At 40.0% G+C, this 18,441-nt stretch overlaps 2 protein-coding genes across 2 annotated transcripts in view; both read left to right on the top strand.

Moving 5' to 3' along the window:
- Positions 1-4,288, top strand: part of KCNH6 (potassium voltage-gated channel subfamily H member 6) — a 46,819-nt gene extending 42,531 nt beyond the window's left edge. The window contains 1 exon segment of the mRNA XM_078155747.1: positions 4,121-4,288. Within this exon segment, the coding sequence (XP_078011873.1) occupies positions 4,121-4,288 (168 nt within the window).
- A 95-nt stretch (positions 4,289-4,383) lies between these two features.
- DCAF7 (DDB1 and CUL4 associated factor 7) overlaps positions 4,384-18,441 on the top strand; it is a 32,887-nt gene continuing 18,829 nt past the window's right edge. The window contains exon 1 of the mRNA XM_020997312.2: positions 4,384-4,792. Coding sequence (XP_020852971.1) covers positions 4,655-4,792 — 138 coding nt within the window. The 5' untranslated portion in view covers positions 4,384-4,654. The remainder of the gene's footprint in view (positions 4,793-18,441) is intronic.

Below are 18,441 nucleotides of genomic sequence, written 5' to 3'. Positions count from 1 at the left end.
GTGCCAGGCATTGTGCTAGATGCTGGAAATGCAAAAAAGTGGATAGTCCTTTTTATTAAAGAAGCTTACATTCTAAAACTGTGGGGGGGAACAAGATGCAAATTTGTAGGTATATTCAAACCTGGTAAGAGGTAGCCTTGCGGGAGAAGGTACTAGGAGTTCAGATGATCAGGAACACCGTCATGCAGAAAATGCAGTGTGAGATAGGTCTTGAAGGAAACCAGGAATTTCAATCGACTGAGATGAGGAAGGAGTGCATTCTAGGTAAAGGCATAGAGAAGGGAGATAATACACCATGTATCCATAAGAAGGACAGTTTGGCTAAGCTGTACAGTATTGTGGGAAAATGACAAATTTTGCCAGCTTATTGGATAAGTGGGATGAGTGAGAACAGTAAAAGATAACATCAAAGTTAATAAACTGACAAATTGTAAGAATGGATGATGGTGCCCTTGACAAACACAGGGAAGCTCAGAAGATACGTGGGTTTAGGGAGAAAAGAAAATGAGTTTGGTTATGGACACGTTGAGTTTGAGATGACCAGAGGACATCCATTTTGAAATGGCCAACAGGCAATTGGTGAGGCAAGACTAGTTCAGGAGAGAATCTAGGATAGAGATGACAATTAAACCTTTGACAGAGTGTGTAACATTTTATAATATCAAACTTTTTTGAAATGTTGGTAAGTTTGCTGTGTGACCCTGAGCAAGTCACTTAACCCCAATTGCCTCACCAAAAAACAAAAATGAAAACAAAATGTTGGTTAGTTTGTTGGATTTTTTTCTTCTTTATTATAGGCGATGGTTCTTACCAACCAGATGTTGAAGGTGTGAGGAGCGGAGGGATACAGTGGGAAATGTAGATAATATTAAAACAAAAGATATCAATAAAAATTTATCAAAAAACATTAGATCATGGATGTAGATGAGGTCACCAAGTAAAAAAGTATAAAGAAAAAGAAATTTACATGATAAGTTTATTATATTTAAAAGGAATAGCAAGTTGTACATAATAGATTTGCAGTTTCATGTGCAATCTTTTTTTTATTATACTGTTATAAAAACGCTTGTTTTATTCCATAAATGAAATTTTTTAAGAGTATAGAGAAAAAAAGAGAAGAGGATCCAGGACAGTTATGGGGGTTATCTCCAAAGTTAGAGGGCATGACATAAATCATGCTCTAGAAGAGGCTACTGAAAAGAGGGACCTTCCATGTCAGGCAGGCAAGAGAACAACAACAAAAAAAAAACAATGTCACAGAAACTCAGAGAGAATGTCCAAGAAGAAAGGATGGTCTATAGAGTCATTGCTGTAGAAAGGGCACAAAGAATAAAGGATTGGATTTGGCAATTAAGATCATTGGTAACTTTGGAATGAGAGCTAAGATATTGTAAATAATCATTTTATATCCATGTTATTATTTATCATCCTGTTAATAAATTGTGTGCCTAGGAACTTTGATGTAAACCTAAGAGACCAAGGTTTTTGATATATGAAGAGGAGTGACTTTTTTCTTTTTTTGGTGAGGGCCATTGGGGTTAAAGTGTTATGTGTCTGAGGCCAGATTTGAACTCAGGTTCTCCTGACTCCAGAGCCAGTGCTTTATCCACTGTGCAACCTAGCTGCCCTCCCATGGGTGACTTCTAATGGAAAAAGAGGTGCAGGTAGAAGGGAAAAGGTCACACTTTAGATAGTTTGCCTATTGTCTTGCTGTGCTTTTGCTGAGGTTTAGCAAAGAAACAAACTCAAGTTTTAAAATAAAATCCTAGTTTGGTTATTATGCTCTTTATAATCAATAATTGAAAAATAATTATAACAGTGTAAAGACGATAATTTTAAAAGACTTAAGAACTCTGATAACGCAGGGGCCAATTGTGGTTCCAGAAAATTGACAATGAAGCACATATTCCATTTTTTAGTAGACAGATGATAGACTATATATGCAAAATGAGACATTTTCAGACAGGACCAATAGCACTCATTTATTTTGATGGCTATACTTATTTATTACAAAGGATAGCTTTTTTTTTTTGGAGGGGGGATGTTGAGGCAAGAAAGGAGGAAGATAAAAAGGATAGGAAGGAAGAAAAACTTCAATGAAATATGTAAAAAGTACATAGAACAAAATTCAAAAGAAGACCCATACAACAAGGGTGGTTGTATGGGGGACCCATACTACCATGCTAAAGTGGATGCATACTTCAGAAATGATAAGCTTTACATGGTAGATTCACTGTCAAATGCAATCCTTTTTTTGTCATTAGTAAATGGAAATGTTTGTGTTTGATGGATATCAAGTTCATAATGAAAATTTTATTTTAAAATAAAGGAGTTAAGGTATTTCTGTATCATTGTGTTTCAACTAAAATTAAGAAAGTGCACACAATTCCAGTCTGTCTCATCTTTATACAAAAAGGGTCAATAGATTAAAAGACTTGTGAATTCATTGGTATAGGAAGCCTCCCATCAATGGCAATTACAAGCTCTCAATAACTTACAGCCTCAGAGAATTACCTCAGGTTCAAGGAGGGGTAACTTGCCCATAATCTCACAGTTAATAAGTGCTATTAAACATATCCTTTCAGAGTTACTTTGTCTTCTCTTTTAACTAGTCTTCTATTAGCACTGGCTTCTAACACTCTGGGTCAGTTCCCATCTTAACCTACCCCAAGTCTCTTAGTCAAATAAGTAGATTCAGGACACAGAGTGTTCTCATTTTCAAGGGACTCCAACTATGAATCATTTGGTAAAGCCAAAAATCATAGGTCACAAGATTTAAAGCTAGAAAGGCCTTTGGAGGCAATTCTAGCCCATGGGGTTTTTAATGGGGTTTTTTGTGCACCTTTGGCAGCCTGGTGAAGACTATAGATTACTTCTCAGAAAAATGCTTTTAAATGCATAAAGAGAAAGATTAAAAGTAAATCAATTCTATTGAAAAACTTCTATCAAAATCTCAAAAAAAAAAATGTTCCTGGTCCCATGTTAAGAAACCTTGATCTTGGGGACAGCTAGGTGGCGTAGTGGATAGAGCATCAGCCCTGAAGTCTGGAGAACCTGAGTTCAAATCCGACCTCAGACCAAACACTTAACACTAGCTGTGTGACCCTGGGCAAGTCACTTAACCCCAATTGCCTAAAAAAAAAAAAAGAAAAGAAACCTTGATCTTATCCACCCTCTCTCCTTCCTCTGCCTGGTTCCTCCCCCCACCTCCTCCCCCCACCTCCTCCCCCCCCAAAAAAGCTAGATGGCAAAGTGGATTGGGCTGGGAGTCAAGAAGGACTGATTTAGAATGAAGCTTCAAACACTAACTCTGTGATCCTGAGCAAGTGATCTACCTGTTTGCCTCAGTTTCCTCAATTGTAAAATGGGGTAACGTACCTTGCAGAGTTGTTGATTGGATCAAACGACTTAATATCTGTAAAGTGCTAAGCACAGTTCCCAGCACATAGTAGGTGCTATATGGATACTTATTTCTGTCACTGTTTCCCGACCCCCCCAACCCCCACCCCCGTCTCCATTTTACAGATGAAGAAACTGAGACCTAGAGTCTGATACTTGTTAGCTACAGATGGGCAAGTTAGGTAACCTCCCTGGGCCTAAGTTCTCTGAAACTGTTAAGTTACTGACAGTTTGTAATTACTATTTGATGAGCTCCTATACCAATTTTTTAATCTATCCCTTATTTTTCAGATGATGGACATGGTCTAACAAAGCTTCTCCAACCATTTCTAGATCAGACAAGGTTGACTTGTCACGCTCACGGAAATAGGATGTCTTCGAAGGTAGGGAAATGCTGTGCAAAAAGGGAATAGATGTGCAATGGCGGGGGATGGGGAGCGAGGGGAGGGTACGTGTGCCCTAAAAGAGAAGGAGGCAGGGTACGTCAGACAAAAGTAGTGGAGCTGTGGGTTCCACGTGGTATACTATTAAGTAACTCTATATCATGACCTGCAGTCTCCTGGTAGAGAGAGACAGAGGAGGCCAATGTAAGTCACTTAGAGGCCCCTCTCCCGGGAACAGGTACCTGAAAAAGCTTGAGCCTCTAGATGTAAACTGCACTAGCTCAAGCAGGTCTCGTGAATGCTAGTCCCTCAACCTCAGACCCCACCTCCCCCTCCAGCCCAGCCTGGAAGGCTCGGGGATCTCTTTGATTGACATCCCTACCAGCCAACGGATTTTCAGGGTTATGAAAATTGTTTCCCCTCCTCCAAGGAGGCGGAGAGAGACTCGGTGGAATGACAAAGAGTACAGCCAATGGGAAGAAGTACCTCGGAAACGATGGGACTAACAGCCAATAGAAGGAAAGGGCCGTTCTAAACGACGTGTGAGACCGCCAACGGCTACTGCTCTTACAGGGTCGCGTGGTTTCCGCTCCTTGAGGGCGGGGGAGCGTCCCAAACGGAAGGTGGTTGTTGTCAATGCCTCAGGTTTGAAACTGGGGGTCGAGCACAAGAGCCGTTGTCTGTCGCGGCGGGGCTCTCTCCCTCCCCCCGCCACCGGTCCCTGTTGACCCTACCCTCCTCCCTCCCGTCCCACATCCCTACCCCGCCCCCCGCCCCAGACCTCCCCCTCGAGTTCCTCGGCTGGGTCCGGCCCGGCCTCTGTCCTCCGCTCCGGCTTTTCGGGCCCGGAGGGCGGCTCTGCTGCCGCCGCCATGTCCCTGCACGGAAAGCGGAAGGAGATCTACAAGTATGAGGCACCATGGACAGTCTACGCCATGAACTGGAGCGTGCGGCCCGACAAGCGCTTCCGTCTGGCGCTGGGCAGTTTTGTGGAGGAGTACAACAACAAGGTGGGGGCGGGGCCCGGCGGCGCGAGACCCCCGGGTTGGGGGAGGGGAGGGAAGGGAACTGACCGGCGCTGGCCCCTCCCCTCGAGCCTCGCACCCCTGCTGCGCTGCGCCCGTCCCCTTTTCTTCGGCCTGCCCCGGGGTCCCCTGGGGTAGGTGACTGGGAAGTGGGCGGGGGAGTTTTTGAAGATTTAAAAACCGAACTGACTTTTTCGTTGTCTTCTAGACGGCCTCCTCCAGAGTTTTCTTCTCCTTTCTCAGTTTCCCTCTCCCTCAGTTTTCCTTCCCCTCCTTCCTCAGTTTCCCACCTTCCTGAGTTTTCCTCTCTGTAAACCGGGGATAATATCCGTAGTACCAACTTCTCGGTGTTCCTGTGCGGTTCAAACAAGACTGTAAAATCACTTGCTTTGTGTAAAGGCCTCTTATTCTCTTTCTGGCTCCTTCCACTCTTGATGTCACTAGGGGCTCCATCCTCAACTTTTTAGAAGAGGAGCTTTAGAGAGGTGAACGGTTATTGCAACAAGCTCTTATAAGTGCTCTGTGAAGGGGAAGGGGCAGCTTGGCATAGTGAATAGAGAGACGCGGGGAAAACGACATTCCGTTCCTGGCATACTGCCGTGTGGTCAAGGGCAAGTCACTTAATCTTTCAGTGCCCCACATAGCTCTGAAAGTCTATAAATTAGAGCAGCATCTGTGGAGGGAGCTTCATGAGCTCATGGGCAAGGCTCTTAAGCTCTCAGTGCCCCAGCAGCTCTAAGGCTGTGTGTAACAGAGTAACATCAGGGCAGGGAGTTTCTTTCCACATCAGAGTTGTCTGTACCAATGAAATCACAGGTCAAAGAAAAGTGCTGCTGTACACTAATTGTTGCTGGGCAAGAGACAAATATTACTCATAAACGTGCAAATACAACTTAAAAGTGCGCTAAAACTTTTGGAACACGCTATATACATACATATATATTTTACCTCCGTTGTGGAAAGGCTCGGAAGGACCCTCCACATTCCTTACCTCAATTTTTTCACCATCCTACTGTAATCTGACTTCTTAATGACCCCAGTGCTCTCTCCAGGGTAACTTTTGATTGACTTTTTTTTGGTCTATATCTTTTGATTCTGTGACTTTTTTTCACTCCATGTCCAGTCTATATCTTTTGACTCTTGACTCTTTTTCTTGTTGTGGGTACTTTCATAACACTGCTCTTTTACTACGTGCCTGTTATTTCTCAAGTCTCCTTTGCTGGATCATTATCCAGCTTTGCTCTTCTCAGCTTAAGTATCCACCAGGGCCCTGTCCTGTGACATTTTCTCTAAACTATCTATACTCTCTCCTTGATGGCCAAGCTTCTATGGCTTCAAGTATCTTCTCGATTCAGAAATTCCCAGAACTATGCAGTCCTACCTTTTCTTCTGAACTCTACTCCCCCCCCCCAACCTACTGGGGGAGTATTTCCTATGTATCCTATAGGCATATCAAGCTCAATTTTAATCATGTGCAAAAAATGAAAATTATAAAAGAGTTTAAGAAATTACTCTCCTAATCACAAAGGAGATATGATAGATGACAGGGGCAGGGTAACCTTTTAACTTAATTGCTTCCTGAAGAGGGTCTTGTCTAGGTGGGGCAGAGTAAAAATTCATTCTATACTTGGTGTTAGCCTAAATTTATACAGATGTCCCAGAAGTCTTAGTGCAGTGTTAAGCTCTAATAGTTTATTAGATTAAGCTCTTAATTAAGCTATTAAAGCTTAAGATAGTGTTTAGAACTTAAGGCTGCATTAAGACTTTTGGGACATGCTGTAAATATCTCTGATGTCTGTTTAGTGCAACAGCAGTAATGGAGATTAAATTAGTCAAGCAATGAGAACAGCCAGTCCAAAGACACAGAGGAACAGCAAATAGACCAGTATGGCTAGATCATAGAGTTTGTGAAGGGGAATAAAATGTAGTAAGGAGATTAGAGTAGAGGACTTTATATTTGATCCTGGAGGTAACAGGAAACCACTGGAGTTGGGGGTGGGGGGTGCAAAATGATCCAGACCTATGCTTTAGGAAAGTGGAGAATGGGACAGGAGTGGGGACAGATTTCTTGCTGGGAGAATAATTAGAAGCTGTTATTGCAACTGTGCAGGCAAGAGCTGATGAGAGCCTGAACTAAGGTGGGGGAAAAGGGATTGAATTTTGTTTTGGACATGTTGAATTTGAGATGTCCAAGAGGCAGTCTGAGATAATGTGATTCTAACTCTGCCAAGAGGCAGGAATCATCTGCATAGATAAAATAATTGAACCCATGGAAGTTGAGATCAAAGGAGAGGGAGTATGGAGTGAAAAGAGAAAAGATTTGTTACAAGTCCTTGGGAGACACCTGCAGTTAGTGGGCATAATGTGAAAATCCAGAAAAAGAGACGTAGAGGTACCAGTCATATAGGTAAGAGGAAAACCTAGAGAGAAAAGAGTATCCAGGAGGGAGAACAGTTGTCAGTAATGTCAAATGCCACAAAAAGGTTAAGAAGATGAGTATCTAGAAGATGAAATTGTATTTGGAAATGAAGCAATAATTGGTAACTTTGAAGGGGGCAGTTTCAGTTAAATAATAAGGTTGGAAGTCATGTTGCAGAGAGTTCAGAAGTGAGAGGAGAGGAAGTGGAGGCACCATTTGTAGACAGCTTTTCCAAATAGGTTTAGCTGAGAAGGAGCAGGAGAGATAAAGGATGGTAGCTGTTTAGGCATGGTGGGATCTAGTGAGGGTTGTTGGGGGTTTTTTGTTTGTTTTGTTTTTAAGGATGGGGGAGTGACTTGTCCATGTTTGTAGGCAGCAGGGAAGGAGCCAGTTGATAGGGAGACATTGAAGATTAGAGAGTGGGAGTGATAGTGGGGGTATTCTGCTGGAGAAGAAGATGAGAGGGGATGGCATGCATCCACGTGTAGAGGAGTTGGCGTTGACAAACATAAGGGCCATCTCATCAGAGATTGGAGTGAAGGGGAGGAGATAATGAGGGATACGTTTGAGTTGGTTGTTAGAAGAGAAGAGGGTTTTTTGTTTTATTTTTTGTCTTTAGTAATTTGTGAGGTGAGATCCTTAGCAGAGAGGGTGGGGAGAGGGAGTGACTTGTAAAGAGTAGCAAAGATTTAGAACAGTGGCTTTGGTGAATGTGATAGGGAATCTGTTAGGAAAGAGTAGTAGGATTGCTTTGTTTTAGTGAGGCCTTGCTGAAATTAGCTAGCATAAATTTATAGTGGACTGAGTACATAGTTTTCATAATTTCCTCCAGTTCCATTCAGCAGTTAGTAAATTAAGAAGTGAAGAAAGTAAAGTAATTCACTGTTGGGTTTTGGCAAGGTTTACTTGTGATGGAACAAGGGAGCAAGGGATTCAAGAGTAGAGGATAGTGTAGAGTTGAACTGATTCCACAGTGGGCCTGAAAGATTTTTGAGGGATTGGAGATCATTTTGAGTTTGAAGAACAAGTTTTGGAATGAGACATCGGGAGAAATGGAAAGATAAAAAATTATGATCAGACAAAGGAAGGTCAGAGTTCCTAAACATGAAACAGTACACTCGTGGATGGTGGTAAGATTAAAGATATGTGATTATCTCTGTGTATAGCTGAGGTAGAACAGAGGAGTAAGGTCATGGGAGTTGAGAGTAGATTAAGGAATTGGAAGGAACATTAACATAGATTGAAGTCTCCTAGAATGGGGGAAAATTAGTTAGGGTAGAGAGGCACATTACAAGCTAGGTACTGAGCTCGTTGAGAAAGGAGGGGAAATGTGCCACTAAGAAGAGAAATTGTTAGTAACGGTAGTAAAGGGAGATTAGAAGTGACAGTGGGAAACAAAGAGCATTCCGGTTCCACCACCATAAATGTTAACTGCTAGAGATGAGATTAAGACCATAAATAACTGAGGAGGAAATTCTGTTGTTTTCCTTTTTTTTTCCTTCAGAAAAGAATCAGAATCTTAGGGCAGGTAAGGACCTCAAGAAGTCCCCAAGTCAGTTTTAGTTCCTTTGTTGTCTTCAGTCGCTGTTTTGTTGTTGTTGTTGTGTCCAGCTCTTCCTTGACCTCCTTTTGGGGTTTTCTTGGCAAAGATACTGGAGTGATTTACCATTTTCTTCTGCAGCTCATTTTACAAATTAGATAACTGAGGCAAACAGGTAAGTGACTTGCGCAGGATCACACAGCTGGTATGTATCTGAGGCCAGAGTTGAACTCAGGAAGATGAGTCTTCCCTGACTCCAGGCCAGGCACTTCACCGCCTAGCTGCCACCTAGTTGTAGATCCTTTACACATGCCTTTACCATTCCAGGCAATCTGTGCTTTTAAAGACCTAGAGGAAGTAAATTCCTTGACCTCTCTTAAATCCCTTTTTGGAGTCTAGAATCTCTTTTAGCTATATCTAAATATCTCTTGCTATATTTTAAACCCATTTTCTTCTCTTTTTCATGTTATAGATGCATTAATAACATTGCTTCAGACTGTACCAGTAGCTAAGGTGCTTAGTTAAATTTCTGGGTTAGCTTCAGTTTTACTTATATGTGTGGGGGGAGGGGGCAGTAGTTGGTCTCTGACTTTCACATTAATGTAATCACAGAAAGCGCAGGGCAGTCATCAGATAATGAGATAAAGTATTAATACTTATATTTTTGCTTTGTGAAGTTTGAAATGATTTTTTTAAGTGAAATTAGGGGAGCATCAAACTGCCTATCTAACCTGTCATCCTTTTATGGAGTTTAATGAAGTTTTTCTTGATTGAACTGAAAAGTCTTAGTGGCCCTTAAAGGGCTGAATTCATCTGATCTGGAGTCAATACAGACAGAACTAGCAACTGAACAAGAAGCTAGACCTTAAAAGAAGTTGCCTGGGTAGGGGGATTGGGAAAGGCAGATTTTTTCCCTCTCTCCTCCCTGTTGCCTATGATACTTTGAAATAGAGATGCTTTACCTAGTAGAACACATCAAATCCAGCAGGGAACAGGGACAAGCAATCTCCAGGCAGACACAGAAAAGCAATAAGAAAACAACTTGAAGGAATGCCCTCCGGCATCATAGAAAAGAGACTACCATGGAGAAGAGCCGATTCTGGGGATTCAGCCAAGTTACCTGACTAGCAGAGATACTACTAGAACCAAGGTTGAAAGTATCATAAGGATTCCATAAGGAGAAAAGGGGAATCAAGGCCCTGCAGTACCATAGGAGTGAGCTGCCTTGGCCACATGTGTTTTCTACTTGTGTGCTTCACTACCAGTATACTCCAAGTTTGTGCCTATTCTTCCCACAGACACTGTATTTATGGGATAGTATTCCCCAGGTTTATAGGGGGCTGCTGCTCTTACCGAACCATCTTAGTAAATGCCTTTGATTTGTTCTAATTGTGTCTATTCTTAAGGGGAATCTCACTGATGGGGGCTTGTGAACTATAATTTTAAGAGTACTAACCTACTAAGAGTACTAACAACCTAGAAACTTAGAATAGTCACAGTGACCCTCCTGGAGACCCAAACTACAAATCTGTGAGTGCCAAGTTGGGAAGATAGCTCAGAGAACATATATGGGGAATTTTTCCAGGATTTGAATCCTCTGTACGTTTACAGGAATCCACTGGAGAAATTTTCTACCAGTTGCTCTCCTGGTGTTAACCTTAGTGTTAGAGGAATTCAATGAAAAAAAAAATCTTTTTTGTTTCCTTTTGTTTTGGCATATAATTGAACATTTTTCTAGTGTTTTATACTAGACTGTACAAGTTAGACTGGTTTTTTTAACCAGCTTCTGGTTAAAGTTAGACTAGTTTGGTTTTTTTTTTAACCAACTTCTGAATAGCTGAATGCTAATGTACTGCAATCTATTACTGTGCCCATTGCAACCATGAATTTGAAGGTGAGTATAATCATTAGTAGTGAAGGTAGGTCTCTTCCATCCTAGAGGGATGTTAATTTCCAAAGTACTTGAGAACTGTGTTATGTGGACTTGGCTAAAACTTTTATGTACAAGGCACTAGGGAAAAAATTCAAAAGGCCTTCAGCTCTCAAATGACTTGGGGAAAAAATTCGGATTTGGGGCTTTGGGCAAATATGCTGAACGTATCCAAGTACAAAACAAAAGACAAATAAGAGGTAAAAAGATTTTAATATATTAATGAAGTACAAAAACACATTAACATCCTGTTAACCCTTTATAAAAGTTTTTTTCTTGATTGGACTAGAGAGACACCTCTACCAATACCCTGTCATCTCTTTTCCAAGTATAGAAGAGTTGTCCTTAGTTGAATTGGAAAAGTCATTGCCATTGGTAGGATGAACATTAGCCTTTGATGGCTTCTTAGAAAGCTGCACAGACCAACTCTGAAAGTTAGCTCAGGCAGAAACAAGTAGTCCAGGAAAAACCTGGCTTTTGAGAGAATTGCTTTGGGGTGAGAATTTCTCCTTGCTACCTCACCATCAGCAGTCCCACTTTGTGACAGTGCTATTGGCCTACTAGAATATACTACATCTAGCAGAGAGAATGTCACACACTCTACAGAGAGAGACACAGAAAAGTGACCACTAGAGACAGGGAATAGAGGTATCCCCTCTCCATACAAATAAAGGCAACAAGAAAACAGCTCAGGAAGCAGAGAAGATAGCCTGGCAATTGAGTCAAGCTACTGAGAAAATCAAATCCGTGGGGAGTAGTGCCATACAAGGAGACAAAGTAGCTTCAGGCCATGTAGTACCTTAGCAGTGGTTTGCCTTAGCCATCTAACCTACCATATATCCTGAATTTGTGCCCATACTTCCCCAAAATACTGTATTTGTAGGGGAGATTATCTTAGGTTTACTAGGGGAGTAACTATTTTGTAGCTACAGTGCCATCTTAGTAAATACCTTCAATCTAATTGTCTACTGACTGACTGTGTGAGGGCTCATGAACTCTGGTTTTTAGGAGTAACAGACTCACAAAGTATTCTGGAACTTAGGAGTTGTTACCATCCTCCAGATTGGTATGCCAGAAAGGATGCTACATATTTATATTTTAAGGCATTTTTAATAAGGTAGTTGTCTTATTTTCTCTCAGTGTAGAAAAATATCTATTTTCTATGAACCTCAAGGTTTAGAATTTTTAGAGGTTTTTGAAATGCTGAAGTGATTTGGATTTTATGACTTTGTGTATGATTTTATTTTTGCTTGATTTTTAAATAGTTACTAATTTTATAGTTAAACATTTTAAAGAAAAGTTGAGGTGAGTGAGAGGTGTTATAGTTGGTGAACCAGTGCTTTTATAACAAAAAATATGACAGTGAATCTAGTTAAGCCTTTGCCTGGTGTTGTGTAAATAGTTACCTGTTGCTAATTCCTCTGAGGATTTTAATAGAAGAATATTTTACAGGTGCAGCACATAGTTTTGTTGTTATTGTTTTTTACTCTGCTTTATGACATTTTATTTCCTAAAATTTGTGGCAGCCTTTGACTTTGATCTTTAACAGTGTTCCCTGCATTTAGAGACTTGGTGAGAAATTGGTAAGCAAGTGCATATATATTTTGAGTTTTTAAAATTTTTCTGGTGAAAGCCATTTAGCATATGTGTGCCTTTTTCAGGTGTTTGGGACTTTACTATGACAACCTCAGAAAGATCTCCCTGGAAAGTCAGTGGGAAATGGAGCTAAAATTTAGACTACAAACATGATGCTTCTTATAACAATTCCTCCTGTGGCTGACTGAGGAGAGAGGAATATGCCCTGGGGCTCTCTGGGTAAACTGCTAATTTCTTTGTTGTTTTCCCACTTTACCTTTGTTCATGTGGACATACATACTGTGATTTGAGCAAGAAATGAATCTTTAGCATTGTCTGGCATGCCATGAGGTAACACTACCAGAGCCTCTGAGCCAAGGAAACAGAGGTGTGATATGCTGAAATTTATTCTTAAGTAGAATCATCCAAAGTGCATTGGAGAGGTGCTTTTTGCCAGTGTGATTGATAGCTGACATATCTCTATAGATAGTCTGGTCAATTCCACTGTAAGTCAGTAAGATTTTGAAGCTGGTAGTATAGTCTCATAATTTTATAGTTGAGGTTTTGAGTTAGAGGTCGTGACAGTAAGGAAAATTAGAGTGATGTTCTCTGTTAGAAGAGAGAGAAAAGAACTTGTTAGAAGTTTTTAAGAGATGTCTTAAGTGTAATAGTTACAGAACCCCCACTGACACTGAATTTAGGTTATGTCCATTTAATTTCTTTGGAGTATAATTTATATATTTAAGAACCTACATGAGGGGCAGCTAGGTGGTGCAGTGGATAGAGCACCGGCCCTGAAGTCAGGAGGACCTGAGTTCAAATCCAGCCTCAGACCAAACACTTGACACTTACTAGCTGTGTGACCCTGGGCAAATCACTTAACCCCAATTGCCTTAAAAAAAAAAAAGAACAACAAAAAAAGAGCCTACATGTTAGCATTGATTATAATCAAACTAGAATCCAGTTGACAGGATAGATAGATATACTTTTTCCAATTTGCAAGAAAACATACTTGAGATCCTTATGTTTGACTTCACATAGTACTTTGTACCTTTATTATGTCCTTATCATGTGTTGTTTGATATTATGGTTGTGTGTGTGTGTGTGTGTGTGTGTGTGTGCACGTGCACATGTGCATATTATATGTGTGTGTATATATGCACATATATATGTGCCTGTATGTATATATTACATGCATACACACACATACCTTGTACCTCCCTTACCATTTAGCATGATGCTGTGTTCATAGTAGGCTATTAAGAAATATGTGTTTGTTGAATTGAACTGAATGTCTTAATTTGCAAGGTCAGTTTAAGAAAGCCACAAAAATGAAACTGAGAAATTTACCACATCCAGACTTCACATTTTTAAGTCAATTTTTGGTCATTGGACAAACATTGATATTCCTCAAACTAATGTCTAATATGTGTACACATTTTTTAATGAATAAAATTATTTTTACAGAACCTTTTTGTTTTGGAAGCTTTTTTCCCCTCACTCTTCTAGAATATCAAGTAAGTAACTGTGGAACAAAGTTTATAGAGAAGAACTTGAATCTGGAGACGGATCAAAGGATGTCTAATGTTATACTGAGCAAAGATCAGATTGCAGAAGGAGCAAAGAGAAAGGCAAGAAAAACAACAGCATAAAGACAGAAGCAGAGATGATAAATTTTGTTAAAATCTTGTTATCATCTTCTGTATACTGCCCCTAGCACTGTCCTGATTTCACTTCTAGTTGGTACTTCACAGCTCTTGTCTAGAATGTCTACTTAGAATTTTGTGGATGCTACAAAAATGTGCATACCCTTTGATCCAGCAATAGCACTTCTAGGGTTATATCCCAAAGAGATCATAAAAAGGGGAAAAGGACCCACATGTACCAAAATATTCATAGCAGCTCTTTTTGTGGTGGCAAAGAATTGGAAATTGAGAGGATGCCCATCAATTGGGGAATGGCTGAGCAAGTTGTGGTATAGGAATGTAATGGAATACTATTGTGCTATAAGAAATGATGAACAGGCTGACTTCAGAAAAACCTGGAAAGACCTATATGGTCTGATGCTGAGTGAAGTGAGCAGAACCAAGAGGACTTTGTACACAGTAACAGCCACGTTATGCGATGACTAATATTGTTAAACTGAACCCTTCTCAGCATTACAAGGATCTAAGACATCTCCAGAGGCCTCAGGATGGAAAATGCTGTCCACATCCAAAGAAAGAACTATGGAAGTCGAATCGCTCTCACTTATTTTTACCTTCTGTTGAGTTTTGTTTCATCTTTCTGATGGTTCCTCCTATTGGTTTTAATTTTTACTTATAACTTCACTAATGTGAAAATATGTTTAACGGGTATGTAAATGTAAAGCCTATATAGGGTCAGATTGTGCGCTGTCTTGGGGAGGGTGGGGGGGAGGAAGAGGGAGAAAAATGTTCAACTCAAAAGCATATGGAAGTGATTGTTGATAAATCAAAATAAATTAATTAAAAAAAAAGAATTTTTTGGATGAAGAAAATAATTACTTCCAAATGGATTTAATATTGCACAGTTCTGTTGGCATTAAATTTAGCCTTAGGATTCCATAGATAAAAAACATAGCTTGGGTGGTCCCAAGGTGCCTCAGATTTCATGTGCTTATGAAAATAAAAATTTTTTTGAGAGTGTTTTGATGGTTTAAAAATTGAAGAGCAATGAGCACTAAGTGAAACACTTGAGACATTCTTGTTTCAGTATTTAAACTTACTACAATCCATTCAGCTTAGAAGGAAATACATCTTTGTATAGGCATGAAATATTTGAAAAGTGATAGTACATTGCAGAATTGTGAGCATTGGAGTTTATTTAGCTGAGGCAAGAGTACTAAAATAAATAGTTATTTCTAGAGAGAGATTTGATTTAGGGGAAGAAGTGTCTTTGTGTCAGTATCATGTGCCTTTTTTGTGGGTTTTTTTTTGTTTGTTTCTTTTGGCTTTGGTTTTAGTTTTCGTTTGGTTTTTTAACCTCTGAGGACAGGGTGAATCCTGGTATGCTAATACCAGGTTATTTTAGTTTAAAAATAATTACTCTATGCTAAGTAATAGCTTGGCAAACTCTGAATTCCTTTAGTGCTTTTTAAAAAAATTAGTAAAAAGAATTAGATGTTTCCAAGGGCCTCCTTTCTTTGAAGACACAGAAGGAGATTGTTAATTTAATGTGAACCTTCAAATAGATAAACTATATATTTGCTTAACTGGCTAGAAAAAGAAGGAATGAGGAAATTGGGACATTTGGAGGCTGGAGATGGAGGAAAAGAAAAGCCTTATATCTGTGAAACTACTGTGGACTTCTTTCCTCATCACTTGCAAATATGGAGCTTAGAATGTTGATGGCATCCATTTTATCCTAAAATTTTGAGTCAGATGAAAGAGTACTTCTGTTCATCAGGCTAATCATTCTGTAGACATCTCAAATTTAACATGTAGAAAACAGAATCCTTTACCTCTCCTGCCCCCCAATCCCACAACCCAGTCCGGTAAGCTTCCCTATTTTTGCCATACCATTATCCTTGTAACCCAAGTTCAAAACCCTAGTGTTAGCCTTTTATTTTATTTATTTTAAGGCAATTGGGGTTAAGTGACTTGCCCAGGGTCACACAGGTAATAAGTGTCAAGTGTTTGGTCTGAGGCAGGATTTGGACTCAGGCCCTCCTGACTTCAGAGCTGGTCCTCTGTCCATTGCGCTACCTAGCTGCCCCTCTAGTGTTAGTCTTGACTACTCACTCTCACTCCACATATCAAGTTAGTTATCAAATCTTGTAATTTCTGTCTCCACAACATCCCTTGCTTCCTCTGTTCTCTCCTTTCCATTCAGCCATCACCATTGTTTAGGCCCTTTTCATCACTCACCTGGATTATTTCAGTAGCCTCCTAATTGGTCTTCCTAACAGTCTCTCCATTCCACACCATCCTTCACTCAACAGCCAGAGTGGTTTTCCTAAAGCACAAATGTAACCATGTCACCTTCCTACTCAATAAACTCAGGTGATTCCCTCACGCCTCTGGAATAAAAAAAACTACTCTATTGGATATTTAAAACTTTTTACAACTTGGCTCCATCTTAACTTTCCATCCCTATTACATATACTTTTCTTCCGTTCACCCACACTGTGGTCTAGCCACACTAGTGATCTTACTTTTCTCCTACATGACACTCCTTACATTTACTCCATTTGTCTCCCATATCTGGGATTCACTCAGGAAATTAGAAAATAACAAGGTTAAAAGGCACCTCAGAGGCCAGTTGTGGTATTTGTAAAAGCTCTTAGCCTGGCACATAGCAGGCACTTAATAAATCCCCTCTGTAACATACCTGACTAGTAGCTACACAGTCTTTACCTGAAGAATTCCAGTAGAAGTAACGCTGCTTGGTAGAAGGCACTGTTTTCTTTTGGCTTCATAGTCCCAACATTGACCCCCACCCCAGGCCTGGAACACAGGAGGCACTTAATAAATATTTGGTAAATTGAATTGAACCTACCCCTTCTTTAGGTATCTCTAATTGTACGAAAGTTTTTCCTGACATCAAGCCTAAGTCTGCCTTTTTGCAACTTGCTTCCATTAGTCTTCATTCTGCCCCCCTGGGGTCAAGTAGCTCAGGTGTAATTTCTCCTCCCACGACTCAGATATTTATAAGGATCTGTGATCTCCTTGATGCAGGGATTCTTTCTGTTGCTATCAGTTGTGATCAATTAATACCCAATAATCCTGTGCAACTGTAGTTCATGTCCTCTCATAAGGTGACCACAGAGTCTACCCAATATCCCAGCTCCCTTATTTCCTGGCTAAATCTTCAAGGGCTGAGATTGTTTCAGTTTTGTCTTTGCCCTCAGCACCTAGCACATAATAGGTGCTATTTAATAAATACTGATTGGTCATCTTCAAGAAAACGAAAGCAAAGTTTAAAGTGTGTTGTATTAGGAAGATTTGCCAAAAGGGAGCAGAATTTATAATGTATATTTAAAATTGTAAGGCAGAATGTATAATATATATGTAGATACTTATTTCCAGTCTCTGTCTTAAGAAGTTTGCAAAGATTCTAATGGATTTACTAATCTGTTTTGATCTGCTTTAATCTGCTGGCATGTGAAAAATGTCAGATTTCTGACATTTATCCTTAGACTCTAAAATCATTTGAAGCTTCAGCAGGAGAAAGGGAGAACATATCCAAAGACCAATCCTGTGAGGGTAGATAACCATTTGTCATCAAACCTTCTACATCTGTTTCCTTATTCTAGCTTCAGAGAATATGATGCCTTAGTAAATTTTTAAGAAGCACCCACAATTCAGGAGGTACCTACAAAATTAGAATTCTCAGGAAACACAGGTGGTGTAGTTGACTACTGGATTTGGAGTCAATAAAACTGGAGTTCAAATCCTGTCTTAAGACACCTTCTAGCTGAATGGGCAAATCATGTGTGCCATATAATCACATGTCATATAAATGCTAGCTATTGTTGTCGTTATTATTACTAATAATAAAAGAGATGAAAGTTTACCTGGAGTTGTTGAAAAGGGTAGGTGCATTCAAAACCCGTCCTTCGGGCCTCTTATATTAAGTTACTCTTTTATATGGGAAAATAGTGGGATCTGACCTGAACCTTTCTGGAAAAGACCTTAATTTTCTTTAAATGTCAAATCAAGTCAACAAACATTTTTTAAGCACCTGCTTTGTGTCAGGCACTGTTTTAAGTGCTGGGAATACAAAGTAAGGCAAAAAATACCCTACACTCCGGGAGTTCACAGTCTTGTGGGAGAGACAACATACAACAATTATGTACAGAAACAACATTGCAGAATAAATTGGAGATAATCATAGAGGGAAGGCACTAACATTAAGGAGAACTGGGAAAGTCTTCTTGCAAAAGGTGAGACTTGAGGTGGGACTTGAAAGAAGGCAGAGATGAGGAGGGAAAGAGTTCCCAGCATGGAATGTTGGAAAATGGAGTGAGAACAAGTACACCAGTGTTACTGGGCCATAGAGTAGGTGGTAGGAAATGATTTTTAAAAGACTGCAAAGGTCTAAGAAGGGATTGGATTATGAAGGGCTTTAAAAACCAAACATGATTTTTATATTTGATCTAAGAAGTAATAGGGAGCTGCTAGAGTTTATTGAATAGGAAAGTCAGACCT

The sequence above is a fragment of the Phascolarctos cinereus genome, unplaced genomic scaffold (assembly GCF_003287225.1).
Source record: "Phascolarctos cinereus isolate Bilbo 61053 unplaced genomic scaffold, phaCin_HiC Scaffold_5;HRSCAF=322, whole genome shotgun sequence".
Taxonomy (NCBI): domain Eukaryota; kingdom Metazoa; phylum Chordata; class Mammalia; order Diprotodontia; family Phascolarctidae; genus Phascolarctos; species Phascolarctos cinereus.
Note: the sequence above shows the minus strand (reverse complement) of the source record. Positions and strands in the feature narration are given on the sequence as shown.